Source organism: Salvia hispanica, chromosome 3 (assembly GCF_029641045.1).
Source record: "Salvia hispanica isolate PSC_SH4W2 chromosome 3, Shi_PSC_v1, whole genome shotgun sequence".
Classification (NCBI taxonomy): domain Eukaryota; kingdom Viridiplantae; phylum Streptophyta; class Magnoliopsida; order Lamiales; family Lamiaceae; genus Salvia; species Salvia hispanica.
The window spans coordinates 24,640,582-24,660,255 of record NC_142694.1 but is presented as its reverse complement, the minus strand read 5'-3'; the positions used below and the strand labels follow the sequence as shown (position 1 = coordinate 24,660,255).

General features: G+C 38.6%; 3 protein-coding genes and 1 non-coding gene across 4 annotated transcripts; 1 reads left to right on the top strand and 3 right to left on the bottom strand.

Moving 5' to 3' along the window:
- Window positions 1-610: 610 nt before the first annotated feature.
- On the top strand, window positions 611-4,762 carry LOC125210900 (protein NRT1/ PTR FAMILY 2.11-like). The gene is made up of 4 exons (XM_048110531.2): window positions 611-920; window positions 1,004-1,221; window positions 1,600-2,156; window positions 3,683-4,762. The coding sequence occupies exons 1-4, from the start codon at window positions 782-784 to the stop codon at window positions 4,593-4,595; spliced, it is 1,827 nt and encodes a 608-aa protein (XP_047966488.1). The 5' UTR covers window positions 611-781; the 3' UTR covers window positions 4,596-4,762.
- On the bottom strand, window positions 4,739-10,487 carry LOC125210899 (plasma membrane ATPase 3). The gene is made up of 22 exons (XM_089068479.1): window positions 10,342-10,487; window positions 10,090-10,227; window positions 9,862-9,981; window positions 9,424-9,522; window positions 9,204-9,341; window positions 8,987-9,121; window positions 8,721-8,900; window positions 8,423-8,629; window positions 8,223-8,342; window positions 8,009-8,128; window positions 7,802-7,924; window positions 7,622-7,726; window positions 7,386-7,530; window positions 7,054-7,218; window positions 6,732-6,970; window positions 6,578-6,610; window positions 6,378-6,459; window positions 6,133-6,293; window positions 5,606-5,791; window positions 5,351-5,533; window positions 5,106-5,284; window positions 4,739-5,028 (listed from the first exon to the last, which is right to left on the bottom strand). The coding sequence occupies exons 2-22, from the start codon at window positions 10,141-10,143 to the stop codon at window positions 4,932-4,934; spliced, it is 2,871 nt and encodes a 956-aa protein (XP_088924605.1). The 5' UTR covers window positions 10,144-10,227; window positions 10,342-10,487; the 3' UTR covers window positions 4,739-4,931.
- Window positions 10,488-15,068: 4,581 nt separating this feature from the next.
- Window positions 15,069-15,141, bottom strand: TRNAK-CUU (transfer RNA lysine (anticodon CUU)). Its single transcript has one exon. It is a non-coding gene; the product is annotated as a tRNA-Lys (tRNA).
- Window positions 15,142-15,772: 631 nt separating this feature from the next.
- On the bottom strand, window positions 15,773-19,287 carry LOC125210902 (calcium-dependent protein kinase 10-like). The gene is made up of 7 exons (XM_048110532.2): window positions 18,562-19,287; window positions 18,093-18,236; window positions 17,863-18,015; window positions 16,994-17,109; window positions 16,684-16,851; window positions 16,373-16,603; window positions 15,773-16,296 (listed from the first exon to the last, which is right to left on the bottom strand). The coding sequence occupies exons 1-7, from the start codon at window positions 19,187-19,189 to the stop codon at window positions 16,123-16,125; spliced, it is 1,614 nt and encodes a 537-aa protein (XP_047966489.1). The 5' UTR covers window positions 19,190-19,287; the 3' UTR covers window positions 15,773-16,122.
- Window positions 19,288-19,674: the final 387 nt, after the last annotated feature.

Below are 19,674 nucleotides of genomic sequence, written 5' to 3'. Positions count from 1 at the left end.
TCCTCGTTGGTCACGGCTAGTTCTTTGTAAGGCCACCACTCCGAGCCGTTTGGGCTCAATGAAAGTACCAATTGATACAAATCAAACGAGAGAACTCATCCCAAATGACTAGAAAGAATCTATATAGTCCACCCCAGTTTTTCTCACGATAATATAAAATTTTAATCCCTAACAATATCTTATCATGAATCCATAACCCAAACATAAAAATAAAATAAAACATAGCTGCGGCAATACACCCTCTCTACAAATATGCAAATCACTGTCACAACTATATATTATATGGCTGATTATTATTCTTACACCGAAAATTTTAGAAAAGTCGAGAGAGATGAATTAAATTAAATTCGAGCATATTATATTTACAACTACAATTATGAATTATCCCATTCTTTATCGCACTAATCTTCATATATTTGTCGAACAAAACCAGAGATCTCCAAAATCGGGAGTCAAACTTACCTCCTAAACTAATTAATTCATTTAGTGTCTGAAACAACAGTGTAGATGGATAATCAATCATCAATCCACAATCCAAATCCCCAATTTCTCCCAATTTTCTCCCAAAATTCCACACCCAAATTTTGGCGTTTGAGCAAATACCTCATGTGCACCCGTCGTCGTCATCATCACACAATATTTTTTTCTACAGAAAACGTGCCCTACCTTGGACAAGGACAGGTTAATTTCATTATATATTCGCGGGCAGACAACGTTAACAAATCGCCCACGCTTCTGAGCTAATGCTCTTCCATTGCCATTTCCTCTCACATCGTAAACAATGGCGGAAAATGAGAGAGAAAATGGCGACGGATCTCAGATCCGCCACAAGAATAACAACGATGAGGAAATTGTGGTCGGAGACGATGATGAGCCTGAGGTTAATTACAGAGGAATCAGAGCCATGCCTTATATCATTGGTACGGTACACTAATTAATCCATTTTCCTATTGTTCTTCAATTGATTATGAAGATTAATTTTGTGTGGTTTGGATTTTGATAGGGAATGAGACGTTTGAGAAGCTTGGAGCGTTGGGAACACTTGCTAATCTCCAGGTTTACTTAACCACCGTTTTCAACATGTCGCGCGTTTCCGCAACCACGCTTCTTAGCATCTTCGGCGGCACCACCAACCTCGCCACTCTCCTCGGCGCTTTCTTCTCCGACACCTACTTCGGCCGCTACAAGACCCTCGGCTTCGGCTCCGTCGCCTCCTTCCTGGTTCGTACTCATTTAAATCACCAATTTTGGTTTTACTTTCAGTTCCACGATTTAAAGTCTTATTTTAACCAAGTACGGATTTTAAGAAATACCAAGGAAAATAGATAGAAAAAATTAGGCTTGGATTGATTTACTATCGTTGAGTCAATTTTTTCACACTACAGCAGAAATGTCTATTACTCAAAAGCAGAGGAAATATGAACTTTATGTAATTATTCAGTTGAGTTTGGAGTTCTACCGAAAAAAAATATATGCACTTCAAATCTTGGATGCTCCGAAATGGAAAATGCGAACTTATTTTGTGGACGGATGGAGTATAATATTTAAAAATTGAATACATCTATTACAAAATGACGTCTTTTGGTGAAAAACTACCAGGGTCTGCTGGTGATAACGATGACGGCGGTGTTCAAGGGGCTGCACCCGCCGCACTGCGCCCCAGAAGCGGCGCAGTGCGTGGGGGCGACGCCATGGCAGATGACGGTGCTGCTGCTGGGGTTTGGGCTGATGATCGTGGGGGCGGGGGCGATCCGGCCGTGCAACCTGGCGTTCGGGGCGGACCAGTTCAACCCGAAGACGGAGGCCGGGAAGAGGGGGATCGACAGCTTCTTCAACTGGTACTTCTTCACGCTGACGTTCGCGCAGATGGTGTCGGTTACGCTCGTCGTGTACGTGCAGTCGGACATCAGCTGGTCGATCGGGCTCGCGATCCCCACGCTCTTCATGCTCATCTCTTGCTTCTTGTTCTTCCTCGGGACTAAGATTTATGTGATAGTGAGGCCGGAGGGGAGTTTCCTCACCAGCTTGGCGCAGGTGGTGGCGGTCGCCGCGAAGAAGCGGCGGCTCAAGCGGCCGAAGCAGCCGTGGCTCAGCCTGTACAAGTACATGCCGCCCAAGTCCATGAACTCCAAGCTGCCCTATACCGATCAGTTCAGGTAAGTGTTTTACTCCATTTTTTTTCCTTTAATTAACTTAATTCATTATTATTATATATGGGAATCAAATCTAACCTTTTCTTTTGGAATCTAAAAACAATAGTATGATGGAATGATAACATTAATAATATTGTGGAACTGGTCCCACATGTACCAACCCACACCACTAGTGCAAGCACCACCTACTACTAAATCAAACAATAATAATTGCATGACCAGCGATAATTGCATGATAGGGACGTGTGTGAGTTGGGCAAGCGATACTTGCATGATAGTGGTGTGTCTGAGTAGTTAGTATCTAAAGTCAAATATCTCGGGTTCGAGTCCTTTGTGGTGCAGTTTTTAAATTTATATTTATTTAACCATAAAAAAATAATAATAACTGCGTGATAGTATTTTCCTATCAATTAAAATAAAATAAATGCGTGTAATCTTCTACTTTAAAATGTTGGTATTGTTAAAATATTATACCTAAAAATTAAATGATAAAATACCATTAGTCCAGTTACATCAGAACTCTAAAGTAAATCTTCCGACAAGAAAAAAAGAGCATGTTAAAAATTCCCATCCAATCTCACTTTATAAAAGTGCTTTGCTAAAATCTTAACTTTCCACCACTCACTTTAGAAAATCATAGTCAATTTTTACTCTAAAAGAGTGAACACATGAGAAGGATTTAAAGTTACATTTGTTTAAGATTCATCTATATGCGATGTCACAAAATAACATCACACACTACACATGTGTGCTGCTGAGATGCAATCTTCTTTAAGTAGATCAATTTAATTAATCCTCAAATACCACAACTTAAATCAATTGATTTGGATATACTCGAATCATATTTTCTTACTATTCCACTTTATCCCATAAAAATATATGTTATTTCGATTTTCATCCGTCCCATTAAAATATGGGCAAAACCATTTATGAAAAGTTGTCCCTAACTCATTATTCATATACATTAATTTGTTTACAACTTATATCACTATGATCCATCATTATAACTCATTAAATATTAATAATAATGTGGATCCTATTATCTACTAGTAACACTTTATTAATAGTATATTAATTCTTGTGCTATTTCAAAATGTATATATTTTTATGAGATAGTATAATTTTTGTCAGTGTCACTCCAAAAACGATACCCATCATAAAATACTAGGGTTTAGCCCCCAAAATAATTTACAATAACAACGTTAAAATCAGTAATTGGAGTCAAACTCTAATAGTAAAAAAACATATAAGTAAAATTACAATTTTCGCAATTATTTTATCTGTATATAAAATGTATTTTTGATGGTGATTTATGAAACTAAATATTTTCTTATGTTTTCTTTTTTCGTTTTTATTATATTATTTTAATAAAAATCATCTCGTTTAAATAATTAAAGTACTAAAAAAATTATTTTGTAAACGGAAAAATTAATTAAACTTTTTAAAAATATTATAGCACAAATTCTTATCATTCAAATATCTGTTATATTATTCTTTCATTTAATAAATAATTACATAATTGCCACCAGATTTCTGGACAAGGCGGCGATCATAACAGGCGGCGACGAGATGAACCCCGACGGCTCCGCGGCGAACCCGTGGCGCCTGTGCAGCCTGCAGCAAGTGGAGGAGATGAAGTGCGTGCTCCGCGTGATCCCAATCTGGGCCGCCGCGATCCTCTACCACGTCGGCGAGAAGCAGCAATACATCGTCTTCCAGGCCATGCAGTCCGACCGCCACCTCGGCCGCCGCGACACCAAATTCCAAATCCCCCCCGCCACCTACAACATCTTCTCCATGCTCACCCTCACCCTCTTCGTCCCCCTCTACGACCGCGCCTTCGTCCCCCTCCTCCGCCGCCTCACCGGCAAGCCCGGCGGCATCACCGTCCTCCAGCGCATCGGCATCGGCATCTTCCTCACCGTCGTCGAGTCCCTCGTCGCCGCCCTCGTCGAGGACCGCCGCCGCGCCCTCGCCGCCGGCCACCGCCCCGTCGCCGGCGGCGGCCACCGCGGCGCGGTGTCGTCGATGTCGGCCATGTGGCTGGTGCCGCAGCTGGTGCTGGCCGGCCTGGCCGAGTCGTTCTCGGCCATCGGGCAGGTGGAGTTTTTCTACAAGCAGTTCCCGGAGAATATGAGGAGCATCGCGGGCGCATTTTTCTTCCTGGGGTCCGCGGCCGCGAACTACGTGAATGGGCTGCTGATCACGGTGGTGCATCGGATGACGGAGGGGTCGGCGGCGGGGAACTGGCTGCCGGAGGATTTGAATCAGGGGAGGTTGGATTACTATTACTATCTCATTGCGGCGCTCTGTGCTTTGAATTTTGGGTATTTTGTGATGTGTGCAAGATGGTATAATTATAAAGGGAGTGTGGAGAATGGTGAGCATGAGATGAGTAACAAGGACATTATAGATATAGACTTGGATTCAAGAGTTGTGTGACAAATTATATTTTAGTATTTAGGGTGGATGAGATTGGTAAAATGAAATGTTGTGAAATTGGAACTTTGTATCCATAGTTTCTAATCTCTGTGTCTACTTTTTGGTGTATAGTTCATTTCCTATAGTTAATTTACACGGACAGCAATATTGAAGGTTTTTACTTTTTACCACTGCCTCAGAAACAGAAGCACAAAAAACTAAAACTCTTCCATGTTTATATGAACATTCACTTCTAACATTAGTATATCTTAAATACTAAACACTTTTGCTTGGATGCAGCTGCAAGCCTCACCTCAAATCAAATATCTACTTCAATTGCACCCATCCTCAATCTGCTTATACCGTGTACGACTGCTGAATCGTATCTATGTCGAGACCCTTCAGCCTCACCACGGACTCCACGTGACCCTTCAGCGTATGCAGCTCCCTTAACCTGCACACGATGTTCCATCACACGTCAACTTTGTCGACAACGCCATTTTTTAGCATAAAGATGTAGAGTATAATTACCTAGCAATCTCAGCTCTCCTCTTTGCTTCCTCGGCCAACTGATTGAGTTCGGAGAAGTTGTTCGTTTCACTGAACAATTTGGTGTCGGGTACTTGTAGGCCGTGGAGAGTCCTCTGCGCATGCGCCCATTTCAGCTCGCGTTGCTCTTTCCCGAAATCCTTCTTCCTGGTGAAAGCAATCTGCAACACATAAAACCTCATTAGAAAGAAAGTTAGAAATCAATCAAGAAAAGCAGAATAACTCACCCTTTGCTCAAGAACAAGATCCCAGGCCCTTCCACTGAGGGCGTAACGGATCAAGAATTTGATGATATCGAGCGGGATGTAGAAGATGATGTTGTAGAGCCAGATCACCCCTGCCCAGCCCCACCCAATCCCTTCAATTGCTGCAAAGCTCCAGTTTGCATATACCGCGATCAAAGTGGCAACCTGTTTTAGTCAAGTACGGATATCAAGGCATTTTTTAAGAAATTGAACTGGAGGTAAAAGAGTTATGCTAACCAGCTGTGCAACCACAAACGCTGCCACGAGCAACAAACCGGGACGCTCAACATACGACCAGTTTCGGGATCTTGTAACGAATATCAGAGCCTGGCTGATAGTGCTCACTTGAAGGTATATTGCTGAAGCGAGCTTTTGGAAGTCGTCAGTTGCTGTCTTTTCGAGGGTCGACACTCCAAATACTCTCTGGCAATCAAGATCAGAAAAAAAACTATGTTCAGCAAGAGCAAGATATATATAGGCCTTAAAATTATGAAATGGATGCCTGTCAATCGTATCATCCCAAAAACGACCCCAGACGAAATTTGCTAATTTGATATCGAAAATAGTGAAAAATACTATTATTGAAATTATTTGAAATGATACATGAATTATAAAGAATCGAAATGATTTTCGAAACTAAAATTTTTTGGTAAGATGTTCCCGGATATTAATTTGAAATCGAGTAAGGGTTGTTACATGTCCGGCTGTAAAGAATAAGCTCGGAGAATAGCCTCACAAAACCTAAACAGGCAAGATCAACGTACCGGGAAGAAATCTGTTTTGTATGCTGCCCAAAAGAATATCACAGTCATCATTGCCAAGTAACCACCTAGAATGACTCCAGTTGCGAAAATCTCGGAAAGCTTCCAGCTGTCTGGAAGAGGCGATGGCTTCACTCGATCTTTCGATATGGTCATGATGGTACCTTCACAGTAAGCATTGCACCAGAAGTGTCAAGAGAAGCACTAAAAATATGTGTGTAGAGAGAAAGAGAGAGGGAAGAGCAAACCATCATTGAGTATTGCAATGATAAGCACCATGAATGGAGGAAAGTCAAATTCCCAAATCAGGGCTAACAACATGAAACCGAGCTGGTGCACAACGACAAAGAAGAGCAAAAAAATGGAGGAAGACATCAGAGATACGTTTAAGATGAAACAAAATAGTCGAAGGAACTGACCAAAGAAGAATGGAGCATATATAACGTACCACAATACGGATTGTTATAGAAACAGCATAAATCTGCGAGAAGGGCGGGAATGTGAAATAGGTTAGAATAGGCCACAAAACACAGAAATGGTTTTTTTGCTCCTTAAGTCATGACTTTGAACTCAAATGACAGAACATCGAGGGTAGGGAGTACCGTGTAATTTTTCATCCTTTGGAAGATCGAACGACTAGTTAAAACAGCACTAATAATGACACTGAGGCCGGGTTCTGTAAGTACAATATCAGAAGCACTGCGAGCTGCATCAGTCGCATCAGCAACAGCAATTCCAATATCGGCCTTCTTCAAAGCAGGAGCGTCGTTTACTCCATCACCAGTCATTCCACAAATATGCTTCCTCGCTTGTAGTCGCTTCACTATTTCATATTTGTGCTCTGGCCAACATACAAAACTGGTAAGTGAGTAAACGAGATTTGGGTATACGTTGTTTAATATGATGAATGATCAAAAAATTTACCAGGGAAGACACCAGCAAAACCATCGGCTTTCTCTATGAGCTCATCGATAGGTAGAGAAGCAATTGATTCGTCTTTGTTCTGTCCCAGCAAAGCCGACGAAGGATACATGTTGGTTCCCATCCCCAATCTCCGTCCTGTTTCCTTTCCGATAGCAAGCTGATCCCCTATCAAAACATACCATCAAGCCATTATAATTCAAGAAAACGTGTCGAAAAAAGCACGACGTGATGATAATATTTTCATTGGATCCTCAGCATTGTAAATAAAACTCTATTTTAACAAATAAAAAACAAGTCTTTATGTTTCTATAAAGTTGCAATAAGAAATTTACCTGTTATCATTTTAACATTCACTCCAAGATTTAAAGCCCGTCTTATAGTTTCCGCACTGTCGTGCCTGGGTGGATCAAAAAGAGGCATGAGACCAACGAACTGCCACGGGCCTCCAGGACTCTCTTTGGATCCTTCAGGAACTTCCTGCAAGAACAAGCATAGGTTGCACCTCAAGCTACAGTAAAGCATCGTAGTTCAATGTGTACAGATTACACGGAATGATGCAAATGCATACCTGGTATGCCACTGCAAGCGATCTTAAACCTCGTTCAGCAAACTTGTCAATCACAGTATGAACCCTTCTCTCTATTTCTGACTTGTTGTGTGCAAGGTGTAGAATCTGGAGGAATGGCGGAAATTAGCATTCCCATCAAACGAAAACAAAAAACCAGATTAATAAGACTAAGGATTGTACCTGCTCCGGTGCACCTTTACTGACCCTGTGCCATTTTCCTTCACCGTCTATGTAAGTCAATGCTGTCCGTTTGTCAGTGGGATTAAAAGGAAGGAAGTGTACCTCTCGAATTCCAGCACGAGCCTGTTCATTACATAGTTTAAGTAGCTTGCAGCAACATCGAAACCAGTGTTTTTCATTACAGGACATGACAAAGAGTAAAAATACCTCTTTCGGGTCAGCCAACATTCCAACTATAGCTGCATCTATCGCATCTTGATTTTCTGTTCGAGATGCTCGAGCAGCCATTAGAACAACCATATCTGAATCAACACCTTTGGTGAAAACCTATGCACAGAATTGACAGAGGACCAAAGTTTCAATCTTTTTAACATAAGGTAATGAAGGCATAATCATGAGAGAAGGGAGAAGAATCACTGACCTCAATAAGATTCTTGTCAACGGTAAGCTTATTCAGAGTCAGAGTCCCGGTCTTATCGCTGCAAAGAACATCCATACCTGCCATCTCCTCTATAGCAGTCATTCTCTTTGTGATAGCTCCCTGCACGGACAAACATCTCGTTACATACTGAAATCACTAGAGAAGAATTTAATCAACATTATGATAAGAATAACGCGGACCTGCTGAGCCAAACGATGAGAACCAATGGCCATTGTAACTGAAAGAACAGTCGGCATGGCAATTGGAATTCCTCCAATGAGCAGTACCAGAAGATTGTCAATCCCGGGGCGATATTTCCTATGTTGAATAGGGTACATGACAATGATCTCTATAATCATCCCCACCGCAATAGAGCATATGCAAAAGTTTCCAATAGCAGTTAAAACCTGAGAGCACAAAAAGAATTGAGAAATTCATATTTTCCAAAAAATACGTTGGGGGGATCCGGAATGACTATCGGCTACTAAAGAAACTCGCCTTCTGGAAGTGCCCGACTTGATTAGTAGAATCAACAAGGTGTGCTGCCTTCCCAAAAAAGGTGTGAACTCCAGTGGCAATAACAATAGCCTCAATCTCTCCCTGTTTGCAGGTGGATCCAGAGTAGACGCCATCCCCTGGCCCCTTTGTCACAGGAAGGGATTCGCCCGTCAAAGCAGACTGCACAAGCACATCATTAATCCAGTTAAAGAGCAAAAGACTATGTTAGTATGAATGCTGAACGCACAAAAAGAGAGGGCACACACTTGGTCAATTTTCAGTGGATCACCGTCAAGCAAACGAGCATCAGCAGGAACGATATCTCCCAGTTTAATGCTAATGATATCACCAGGCACTAATATGGATGCCTCCTCCTCACTCCATCTTTCATCTCTCAGAACCTTCACAACCACCATCAATCAGATGACCTCGAAAATCACACAACTACGCATCAGAACATTCCAAAATAAGATAGTAACAGACCTTGGCTTTTGGAGCAAGACGGGCCATGAGAGCAGCTGCTGCATTTCCAGCATTGTTCTCCTCAAGAAAACTGATTGTTGAGTTTATCACAAGCAAAGTGATGATACCCACAAAATCCTGCCAGTCCGGAGGCTTCCCCTGCCAAAATACACCAAGAATCAATATTTCTCTCCAAAACACGAAAAGGAAGAGAGGAACTAGCTAGACATCGAGTCCGAACCCCTCCGTTTGCAAGAGCAATGGCCATGATAGCAGCAGCTTCCATAACCCATGAGAGAGGGTTCCACATAAACCCCAAAAACTTGAGGAATTTGCTTTCCTGGGACAATATGAAAGTTAGATAATGACAGAAGCAAAAACAAATCATTGATTCAATGAAGAGAGAGAACCACCAGCAGTCAAGATTTAAACTTTGAACATTGAACAATATCTCATTTGGAGCTGAACCATCTCAAATTTAGACAGGTTGAAAAATGGAGGCAAAGAAAGAGGTTAAAAGCTCAATTAAGACCCAGAAGAGCTCGTGAACCACATTACTTCACAAGAAATAAATACACAAAGCAGATAAAAGTAGAAAACGAAAAAAAGAATCTTTTAACAAAATCAGAATTGAAAGGAACGAAACAAAGATCAAAAGTTGCTGTGAGCATTCAAAAACCTTCTTCTCCTCAAGCTTGTTGTGTCCAAAAATGACCAATCTTTCCTCAGCAGCCTTGGTTGTGAGACCTGCTTTGGTGCATCTTAGATTCTCAAACACTTCCTCAATGGGTATGTTTTCCTGCAAAAACACACACACAGAGAAAACATTAGCTACAGCTTGAAACTAAAGAAGCTAGCACACTCTACAATCACCAAAATCTTGAATTGCAGCTATCAGATCCATTACCAAATCAACAGTTTCCTTCAACACAGCATCAAGAGCTTCAGGCTTCTCTCCCATCTTGAAAATCTGAAAACTTTCTTCTTTAACCAAAAGCCCTCTTACAAATCAATAACTATCCAAGGACCACCATGAACAAGAGGTCTGTTGAAGCAGGCAAATTTGTTGGAAGTTGTGAAGCAGCCAAGATGGAGAAAAAACAACTCAAACTGGAGCAGAATAAGAAAACAAGATTTCAAGAGAAACAATGAGGCTCACCGACCAACACCAAATCTTTGAAACCGCTGTTATCAGTTACAGTAGAGCAAAACCTTTGTCTCTTTTATTTTGCATTTCCCATTATTTATATGTTAAAGAACAGGCTTTTCTTTTAAAAATGAAAAAAAAAAAATCTTTTTCACTTTCCTTATTTTGGTGGGTTAGCTTTTAGGTATTTAAACCATCAAACATCAACATTTGTACATTATTCATAACATAAAGGTGAAAGCTTTCGATATATTTTTTTTATTATTTAAGGTGAAAGATGGATTTAGGGATAAATTGATGGATTTAGGGATAATGATTGAATCTTTATTGAATTTATGAGCAGCAGCACACAAAACTGCACATGGGGCTCTGTAGTCTGAACCCAACTCGTTAATTTCCTCTGCTTTTTTAATTTTCATTTTCCATTTCTTGGAATAATTCCATAAAATACTACTCCTAGATTGCATAAATTTTAGTAGAGCAGCAATTAATAGGGTAATAACATAAATAATTCGGATTCTTTGTGGATCTCACTGTGTGTGTACTGTTACTGTAAATTTAAAATTGCAATTTGCAGCATAGAAATAGAACCATCGTTTCTGAGTTTTCTACAGCAGAAGAAATCAGTCATAGCTTATGTATTTTTAAAATAATCTTGCACCCTGAAACATAGACTTCTTCACTTCTGTCCCACTCTTTCTCTCTCTTCATAGTTTTTCATACCAATATTTTAAGGTGGTCCATTTTTTCTGCTGGAAAGGGATGCCTGATTTATGGGAACCATGTGTTTGGAGTGTGGTGTGCATGTCTATTATCATTTTATCTTTTCCTCAGAAACTTGGCACTTCAAAGAGTAAAAATAGTTTGAACTTTGAAGTAGTTTGATTTGTTTGGTTTGGTTTGTTTGTAGACCAAGAAGTTGTTGAAATTAGTAGGGAATTTGATAAAGCCATGTGTTTGACTTATATACTAATATAAATTTTATGTATTCTAATTAACATTTTATTGCTTATGATGATTCCCCCGATTAAATTGCAATTTATATACTAATATAAATTTAATTATTGTTGAACTTTTATACAAATAAAAGATAGCTTTTCAAATGTTGGAGTGAATCTAAAATTTAACCTACGTTAGATCACATACGCGTCGTCTAATCTATAACTTCAATTTCAAACTATAACGCAAGCGTACAATTGTTAATGTGTCTTGAATATCCACGTATCCGAGTCAGATGCTGATTAGCACATTAAATTATTCATGTGGCGGAGAATTCCTGCAGCCCATGCACAAATACGCAAAGTACTGAGCTAATAGTCTGATGTGCAATATCAAAAGCGAGAGAATATACATATTCACTTTGTCTCAAGGTAGATGATCTCTTTTTTTGGGCAGCATATATAGAATTTTATCAGTATTATTTTTGTGTGTTAAGTGAATAAAAAAATAAAATAGAGATAAATGAAGTATATTTAATGTTTAATAATTGGTTATTTTGATTATGATAAACTAAACAGAAAGTTGGTGATCTTATTTTGACAAATGGAGTATATATGTAATTTAAAAATTATCTTGAATTTTGGGTACTCGATTAATATGTATTACAACTACATTTATAAAGTGAACCCTAGCCATCTCACACAAATCAAGAGTTTTCTAATTTTCAACATTGGGTTCGAAAATATCAATGTCATTGCGCTGCACCACGTGTTTGTGACTATAGTGACTTACCACAACTCGTTATTTATGACATTTTCATGGAAACGTATCACAAATTCAACTTATTATTTATTTGTTGAAACTTGATAGCATTAAATTAATCAGTTATTTTCTTCTCCTTTTGTTAGGTGTTATAGGCTTAATTATAGCGTCTTCATTATTATTATTCTTATTATTTAATAAGCGCTATTATCATTATTACATTTTTCATATAAGGAAATACGATATTATCTTATTGGGACGGCCTATAGTGATTACGAGTAAGATCAAGTCATGATTAAATTCAAATACATTGAAAACTAGTACTACATCTGTTTAATGATCTTATGTCTCATTTTTTGTGTGTATATTTTGCTATAAAGAAAAAAGTTGCAAGATAATATGCGTGGAAACCCATATTTTGATTACAATTTTGTATCTATTTGTTTATTTAAAGAAGAAATAAGAGACGGGACCTAATCCAATTCCAGATAGATAAACGATAGGCATACGTGCTCACCATTTATATTTTTTAGTGAGAGGGATTATATTTTTTGTTTTCATTTCACTTTTTCTGTATATTATTGAAAATGTATCCACATCGTAGTTGAATTTTATTTGCAAAGAAAGCCATTTTGTATTAATGTTTTTGATAGTATCAAACTATTTTTTTTTCATTGTCATATGAGCCAAAACCATTATGATGATTTTATAAATGATCAAGGCTATATCACGTTTTATATAGGGTTATTTACTTATTTTTACACAATTAGTTATGTACTCCTATTTTTGTGGCTATATGAACGACTCCAAATTTAAGTTCACTGTATATAAACCACCGTCACAACTTACAACCACACATGATTAGAACATGGATTAAAAATGCATTTTGTGCAAGTACCTAATTTTACACAATAATCTAGATTTTATATAAATAGTACTCTCTCAGTCCCTGAAAATTTGTCACATTTTTCTATTTCCGTCTGTCCCATAAATTTTGTCACATTTCACTTTTTACCATTTTTTATAATGGACCTCACAATCCACTAACTTATTCTCACTCACATTTTATTATAAAACTAATACTTTAAAAATAGGACACACTAGCTACTAACTTTTTCAACTACTTTCTATTACATTTCTTAAAATCTGTGTCCGATCAAACTGAGACAAAATTTAAGGGACGGATGGAGTAGTTATGAAACCATTTATAGAAAAAACAATTTGTCTGTAAAGTCATGAACTTTCAAAATAGTTTGGTTTTTCTCATGAACTTTAATGTTGCATGAAAAGTCATGAACTTTACCGGACTGTGTAAATTTCTCATCCGACCGGACCTGATAGATTTCCGACACAAACTTATCCCATGTGGCGTGCCGGAGGCGTGACTTAGCAAATGACAAATTTAGGGTTCAATTCGAATTATGGAATTAATGTTTCTTTTATGCTGAATTCAATTTATGGAATTCGATTCGTATGTTTAATGTCGATTTGTATGTTGAAGTCGATTTGTGGAATTCAATATGTATGTTTCATTTGTGCTAGTTGTATGTTTGTATTAAGTACATGGCCAGAGAATGCAAAGATAGAAGAGAAACAATTAGAATTAGTGGAGTTTTGTCAAGCCATGCCTTCGGCGCATCGCGTAGGATAAGTTTGTGTCGAAAATCTATCCGATCGGCCGGATGGGATATTTACACATTTTGATAAATTCATGACTTTTCATACAACATTTAAAATTTACGGGAAAAACCAAACAATTTTAAAAGTCCATGACTTTAGAAGCAATTCGCCCTTATAAAATTGAAATGCATGAACTTAAATATACATATTTCCTAATCGAAATGCATTACTTTATTGCTAGCTAGATCGATTGAAGTTCTTTGTATTTAGGTAGGTTAGGTATGCATGAATATGGCTGATTGTTTATATTTGACTTGCTATTTGCTAATAGTCATGAGTTATTAATCTCAAATTAGCAAAATTAATAGTTTGATTAGAGAAGGGTTAGCTTTGTTCCAATTTACAAATGTTTCCTCTCCTAACCAGTATTCACCTTATTATTTTTTTATTTTAGGTGTATACAACATCAACTATTACATCATGTTACTTTAAACAAGGTGGTGTCGAATATAAGAAAAAATAGAGTACATTACGTATTTTAAAAACCGTATATTGGGTAATCGTTGTTGATCACAAGAGGGGCCTAAATAACATATATATACATTAAAATAAACTATTTATATACGTATCAGAATCAGATGGAATTTGGAAAAAATATCTTTGAAGCAAAAATTCACATTCTCTACATGTCGAAGCAATAAATAATATGTAAATCATATAGTATGTGAAAAAGGCCCTTTTTAAGGGAAAATAAAGATTTAGATATTTCTAATGTAGTTTAAAATTTTTGGGACCCCTAAAATTTGGTCTTTGGGGGCTCGTAGACATGTCTTAATATATTTCATGTGTAACGAATTTCCAAAAGAAATATGAAAACATTCACTACTTATATTGCATATACCGGCATAAATACTTGTATAATTAACACATAGCATACCTATCGCAACCCTATTATTACTCATTATTTTCAGATGGTTGGAAGCATAATAGCCATAAAAAAAGCACCAATTCCTCCTATTTGATATATATATATATATATATATATATATACTTTTCAAAGTTTTGTATTGAATAGTATATCAACTTATGAGCTATGATAGGTGCTAATGTGCTATAGTTGTTCAAGGATGCTTCATTAATACGTGCATTTATGACATATTATACTCACAAAAAAAATGCATTTTTAATATTTGTATGATAATTAATAAAAACTTTGAAGGATATAATTATGCATTTCCTATTTTTGATAACGACGCAAATAGGTGACTACTCTATTATTTGCGAGTAATTAATGATTAAAAAAGTCCAATGTCAAATATCAAAAAGCAAATAAAATTAATGATGCAAGGGTGTGTTTGACATTAATAAAACAAGGAAAATTGAGTTTGAATTCTGGAGAAAGTAAAAAAAAGTACTAGCGCCCACCGTGGGGCTCGAACCCACGACCACAAGGTTAAGAGCCTTGCGCTCTACCAACTGAGCTAGACGGGCCTCTGTGTTGTCTTTCTCAACGTAATCATTTGCCTGTTTTGATCTTTTAGGTAGTTTTTGAAATTAAACGTACTCCCTCCGTCCTCGATTAGGAGTCACACTTTGACCAGGCACGGGTTTTAAGAAATGTAAAGAAAAGTTGGTTGAAAAAGTTAGTGGAATGTGAGACCCATTTTTTTATATTAGTTTTATAATAAAATGTGAGTGAATTGAGTTAGTGGAACGTGAGACCTACTTACTATATATGGTAAAAATGAAGTGTGACTCTAGATAGAGGTTATATTTTCTAAAATTTATTCAAAAATACTCCATATTTTTAGATGGTTTAATAATTAAAAGGAATTTTTGCATAAAATTTAAATACTACAGTATTATATAAAAAGTTAAAAAATAAATTTGATGTAAAAATATAGGCGTGTAATGATTCACAGAGTAACACTATTGTACATTTCGGAGGAAAATAATTAAATACTTATGATAGGAGATTGCAAGGTTTCAACTTTCAAGATGTGCATAGTAAAGAGTGCATATTGTCTTAACTCCTAACATGTTATAATTTCGGTGTGGGCCAACAACTAATAATTAATACTCCTAATTACTAGCACTAAACATAAACAAAATAATAAATTAATGACAGTAAAAATAACTTGATCTCACTTCCACAAATTCCCTGAAATTCTTTCTTGTGTGATATCCACAAAAAATCATGCATCTATAACATTTCCAATCAACAAAAATAAACTATGGTGTTAAAAAAAAGGGCACACTATATATACAACAAACATGATAAAAATGCGAAAACACAAACATATATATATCTATATAGATTACATATCCTACCTGAAGGATGAAGCTCCTCCACTTGAGAAGCTTTGTGTTTTCAGGGTGTTTGATTCGAGCAAGACGGGATCGCTTCGCTTCAAGTTAAGATGACGTGAAATACGGAGGCTTAGTGTGATAGTTGATGGTGATGAAAACCTTTTAAACTACAGCAGTTTGGCCAGAGAAGCCATCCTGCAGCAGCAGAGACCCATCTTTCATCAGGTTGACGCTTAAGCTCTTGAACCGTTCTCTTGAATATTGTCGTGACGCCTTTCTCCAGTCCGTTCCCGTCTTCATCATTGCAACAAACTCGTCATAGCTGATTCGGCCGTCCTGAAATAAGATCGTCGATTGCTCAGCTTAGATTCATCAAAAGTAATCCAACACATGCTTATGTATTCTGTATCACCTTGTCAGTGTCGACTTCTCGCATGATGTCATTGAGCACCTCAGCATCGGTCTCTCCTGATTCATCGGCCAATGCTTCTCGTAGTTCGTCTAGTTCTATGTAACCGCTCCCGTCTTTGTCAAAGAACATGAATGCTCTGCGGATGTGTTCGTCGTTCTCCATCCTCTGTAAGTGGATGGTGACTGCAACGAACTCCCCGTAGTCCAATACTCCGTTTCCATCCACATCAGCCTATATGTATCATTCTGTTAGGCCTTGCTAACTAACAAGTTATACATTGTAAAACTGCATAACAAGAGCATGATTATTACCACATCCATCAGCAACTTCATCTCAGCCTCAGCCAGCTGAGAACCAACTTTTCTTAAACCAGTTTTTAGCTCATCGAATGTAACCTTCCCGTCGTCGTCGGTATCCATCAAAGCGAACATGTCTCTGATTACTTCCATCTCCTCAACGGATAAATGCTCTGCTATCACCTATTGAGTTATATGAAAAAAATTAACTTTTAAGATATAGTCATGACCTCTCGTCTATACATCGAGACCGTTTCTATGTATACCAGTTCTATTCATTTACCAACTCAAATTGACCACAAATTTATGAGTATGCTATACTTACCCTCAATGCTCTCTTCTTGAACCGATTCATGACAGAGAACTGCTTGAGCCTTGCCCTTACAACGTCACCAAGTGGAACATTCGAAGCTTTCTTGGCGTTCTGTATCCACGGGTGATCTAACAAAGACAATAAAGGAAAGAAGTATGGGTCAGAGCCGTCACATGAGCCAAATGCAGCAAAAAGATCACGTCTAGTATACTCTCTCGTCTCCATTTCATACTCCAGGTTAACTATAGTTTATAGGGCAACTCAGTAGACTCTGGTACAGCTCAGCAGTGCCCAGTGAACACGAAACTAGTTACGAAAAATAGAACCCAAGTTACCACTAAACTGGAATTTCAGATTATCCAGAGGCCAGTTCCTTAATCTTCCAACAAGTTTCAGTGAAGAAGTACTAATGTTCCCAATTATTTAATCTAATACACTGGATATGATGAATAAATTATCTAGTGGTCTAATCTTGAATTCTTATATCTGGATTAGGATGGTCACGCTATCAAAACAATAGAAAAATTGAACATTTTAGAGCTGAAAATAGGGCTTTTCACTTTTGATCTGATTTCAAAAAATTTCGCCCAACAGCTCTAACCATATCAGCTATCGGACAACTGAGACGATTCCATTGCTGCAATCAATAAAATCAGCAAAGTTCATCCAAAAACACCATGATCACCATACAGGCTGTACATGCTAAGCAGACTATCATCTGTAAACACTTCTCTTTTCTTTATTATTATTGCTCCTTTAACACTTGCTTTTCACATCCTAAATCTTTATAGAAAGTTCACAGTTTTGCACGCTAAATGCATCTTTTCCTCCCTCAGCCTGAAACATCATCATTTTCAAACAGTAATCGATTCGACACTTACCAAGAACTTGCTGGGCTGTCAGCCGCTTTTTCGGGTCCGGATTCAACATCTGTCTAACAAGACTCTTCGCACTCTCAGAAACTTGAGGCCATGGTTCCCTCTTGAAATCAATCACTCCTCTCAAGATTGACAGTGCAACACCTTGCTCGGTTTCTAAAAAGCACAGTTTTCGTGTAAGCAAAACCGGGTTAAATCAACTGAAGAAGGAGCAGAGGAAGAAGAGGTACCACCTGCCCAGAAAGGAGGAACTCCACATAACAAAATGTAAAGAATCACACCAGCACTCCAGATATCGACTTCGGGCCCATAATTCCTCTTCAGCACCTCCGGTGCCATGTAGTATGGACTTCCCACAATCTCAGAGAACTTCTCACCTGATTCAAATTCATTTCTTCATTAAAGAAAGTGATCATGAGCTTATAGTATTAGTAGAGAAGAAGCTTTCGTCGAATTCAGTTTTAATTTTTGTTAGATTGCAGATAAACCATTCAATCATCAAACAGCATAATAAATTACCAGAAATCGATAGGAATTGAGTGGGAAAAAAAAAGAGAATTCAAAAATCACTGAAACAATCGAATTGTAGCTCACTGGAGAGAAGAACACCAAAACCCCCAAATTGAAAGGGGGGAAATGAAAACAGCGAATTAAAAACCTAATTCTACAGAAGAAGAGGAAGAGATTTCTCATTTCTCTCACCAGGCTTGAAAAACACAGACAATCCGAAATCAATAGCCTTGAGAGCCGAATTCTCCTTCTTATTCGCGAATAGGAAGTTCTCCGGCTTCAGATCGCGATGCATAACCCCATGCTCGTGGCACATCCTGACCACCTCCGCGATCGTCCTGGCCACGGCGGCGGCGGCGCGCTCGCTGTAGTGGCCGCGCGCCACGATCCGGTCGAAGAGCTCCCCGCCCTCGCAGAGCTCCATGACGAGGTGCACGGCCTCGGCGTCCTCGTAGGTGGCGCGCAGCTTGACCACGTTGAGGTGGTCGGGGAGGCTGGACATGATGGCGACCTCGCGGCGCACGTCCTCGACGTCGACGGCGGTGCGCAGCTTCTTCTTCGAGATGGACTTGCAGGCGAGCGCCTCGCGCGTCTCGCGGTCCGTGCAGAGGTAGGTCACGCCGAACTCGCCGCGGCCGAGCTCGCGGCCGAGGACGTACTTGTCGGAGATCTTGGCGCGCGGGATGAAGTCCTTGAGGACTCTCGCCGGAGACGGGGATTGGGCGTAGGGATTGGGGTGGCGCTCGCGCGCTTTTCGGTTGGCTTTGGGGGTGGAGGGGGAGGCTTCGGGGGCTCGGATGCACGCGTTGCAGTTTCCCATGGCGGAGGAGGTTGTGGTGGCTCCGCCGTCAACGGTGGTGAGAGGAAGAAGAAGAAGAAGAAGAGTGCGTGATGAAGAAGAAACGTCTTTAACTAGAAAACGCGGGTCAAATTGGATAAATATTTGGCATTTGAAAATAAGGAGTATTATTATTATTATTATTTGATAAAAAGATATTTTTGTTTCAAGAATGCTGTGATTTTTCAAGTAAAGAAATTATCATGATGGATTATTATCTTGTTGGAAGATTGATGGAATTGGCGCTAAAAGTCAACATTTGTTTTACAAAACGGCAAAAGTAATTTGAGACTAAATAAATTGTGTGATTATCGAGTCACTACCAACCACTTGCATGATTGGTTCAAACACAATTGATTTTTTTCATTTTTTATTGTCTTCTATGGTTTGTTCAAGTATTGTGTTTTTGAAATATAGTTGAATTAAGTTTATTAGTATTATTATAAAACTATTGTGATACCCTAATC

Bases quoted from the DNA above. Each gene is read 5' to 3' on its own strand.
- LOC125210899 (XM_089068479.1), bottom strand. From the start codon at position 10,143: ATGGGAGAGAAGCCTGAAGCTCTTGATGCTGTGTTGAAGGAAACTGTT. The intron at 8,343-8,422 runs GTCCGCGTTATT...TTGTCCGTGCAG, and splicing joins CTCATCGTTTGGCTCAGCAG to GGAGCTATCACAAAGAGAAT. The intron at 7,727-7,801 runs GTACAATCCTTA...CCATTCCTCCAG, and splicing joins GTAAAGGTGCACCGGAGCAG to ATTCTACACCTTGCACACAA.
- LOC125210902 (XM_048110532.2), bottom strand. From the start codon at position 19,189: ATGGGAAACTGCAACGCGTGCATCCGAGCCCCCGAAGCCTCCCCCTCC. The intron at 18,237-18,561 runs GTGAGAGAAATG...AATTTGAATCAG, and splicing joins GTCTGTGTTTTTCAAGCCTG to GTGAGAAGTTCTCTGAGATT. The intron at 18,016-18,092 runs GTGGTACCTCTT...TGTGCTTTTTAG, and splicing joins AGTTCCTCCTTTCTGGGCAG to AAACCGAGCAAGGTGTTGCA.
- LOC125210900 (XM_048110531.2), top strand. From the start codon at position 782: ATGGCGGAAAATGAGAGAGAAAATGGCGACGGATCTCAGATCCGCCAC. The intron at 921-1,003 runs GTACGGTACACT...GGATTTTGATAG, and splicing joins AGCCATGCCTTATATCATTG to GGAATGAGACGTTTGAGAAG. The intron at 2,157-3,682 runs GTAAGTGTTTTA...AATTGCCACCAG, and splicing joins CCCTATACCGATCAGTTCAG to ATTTCTGGACAAGGCGGCGA.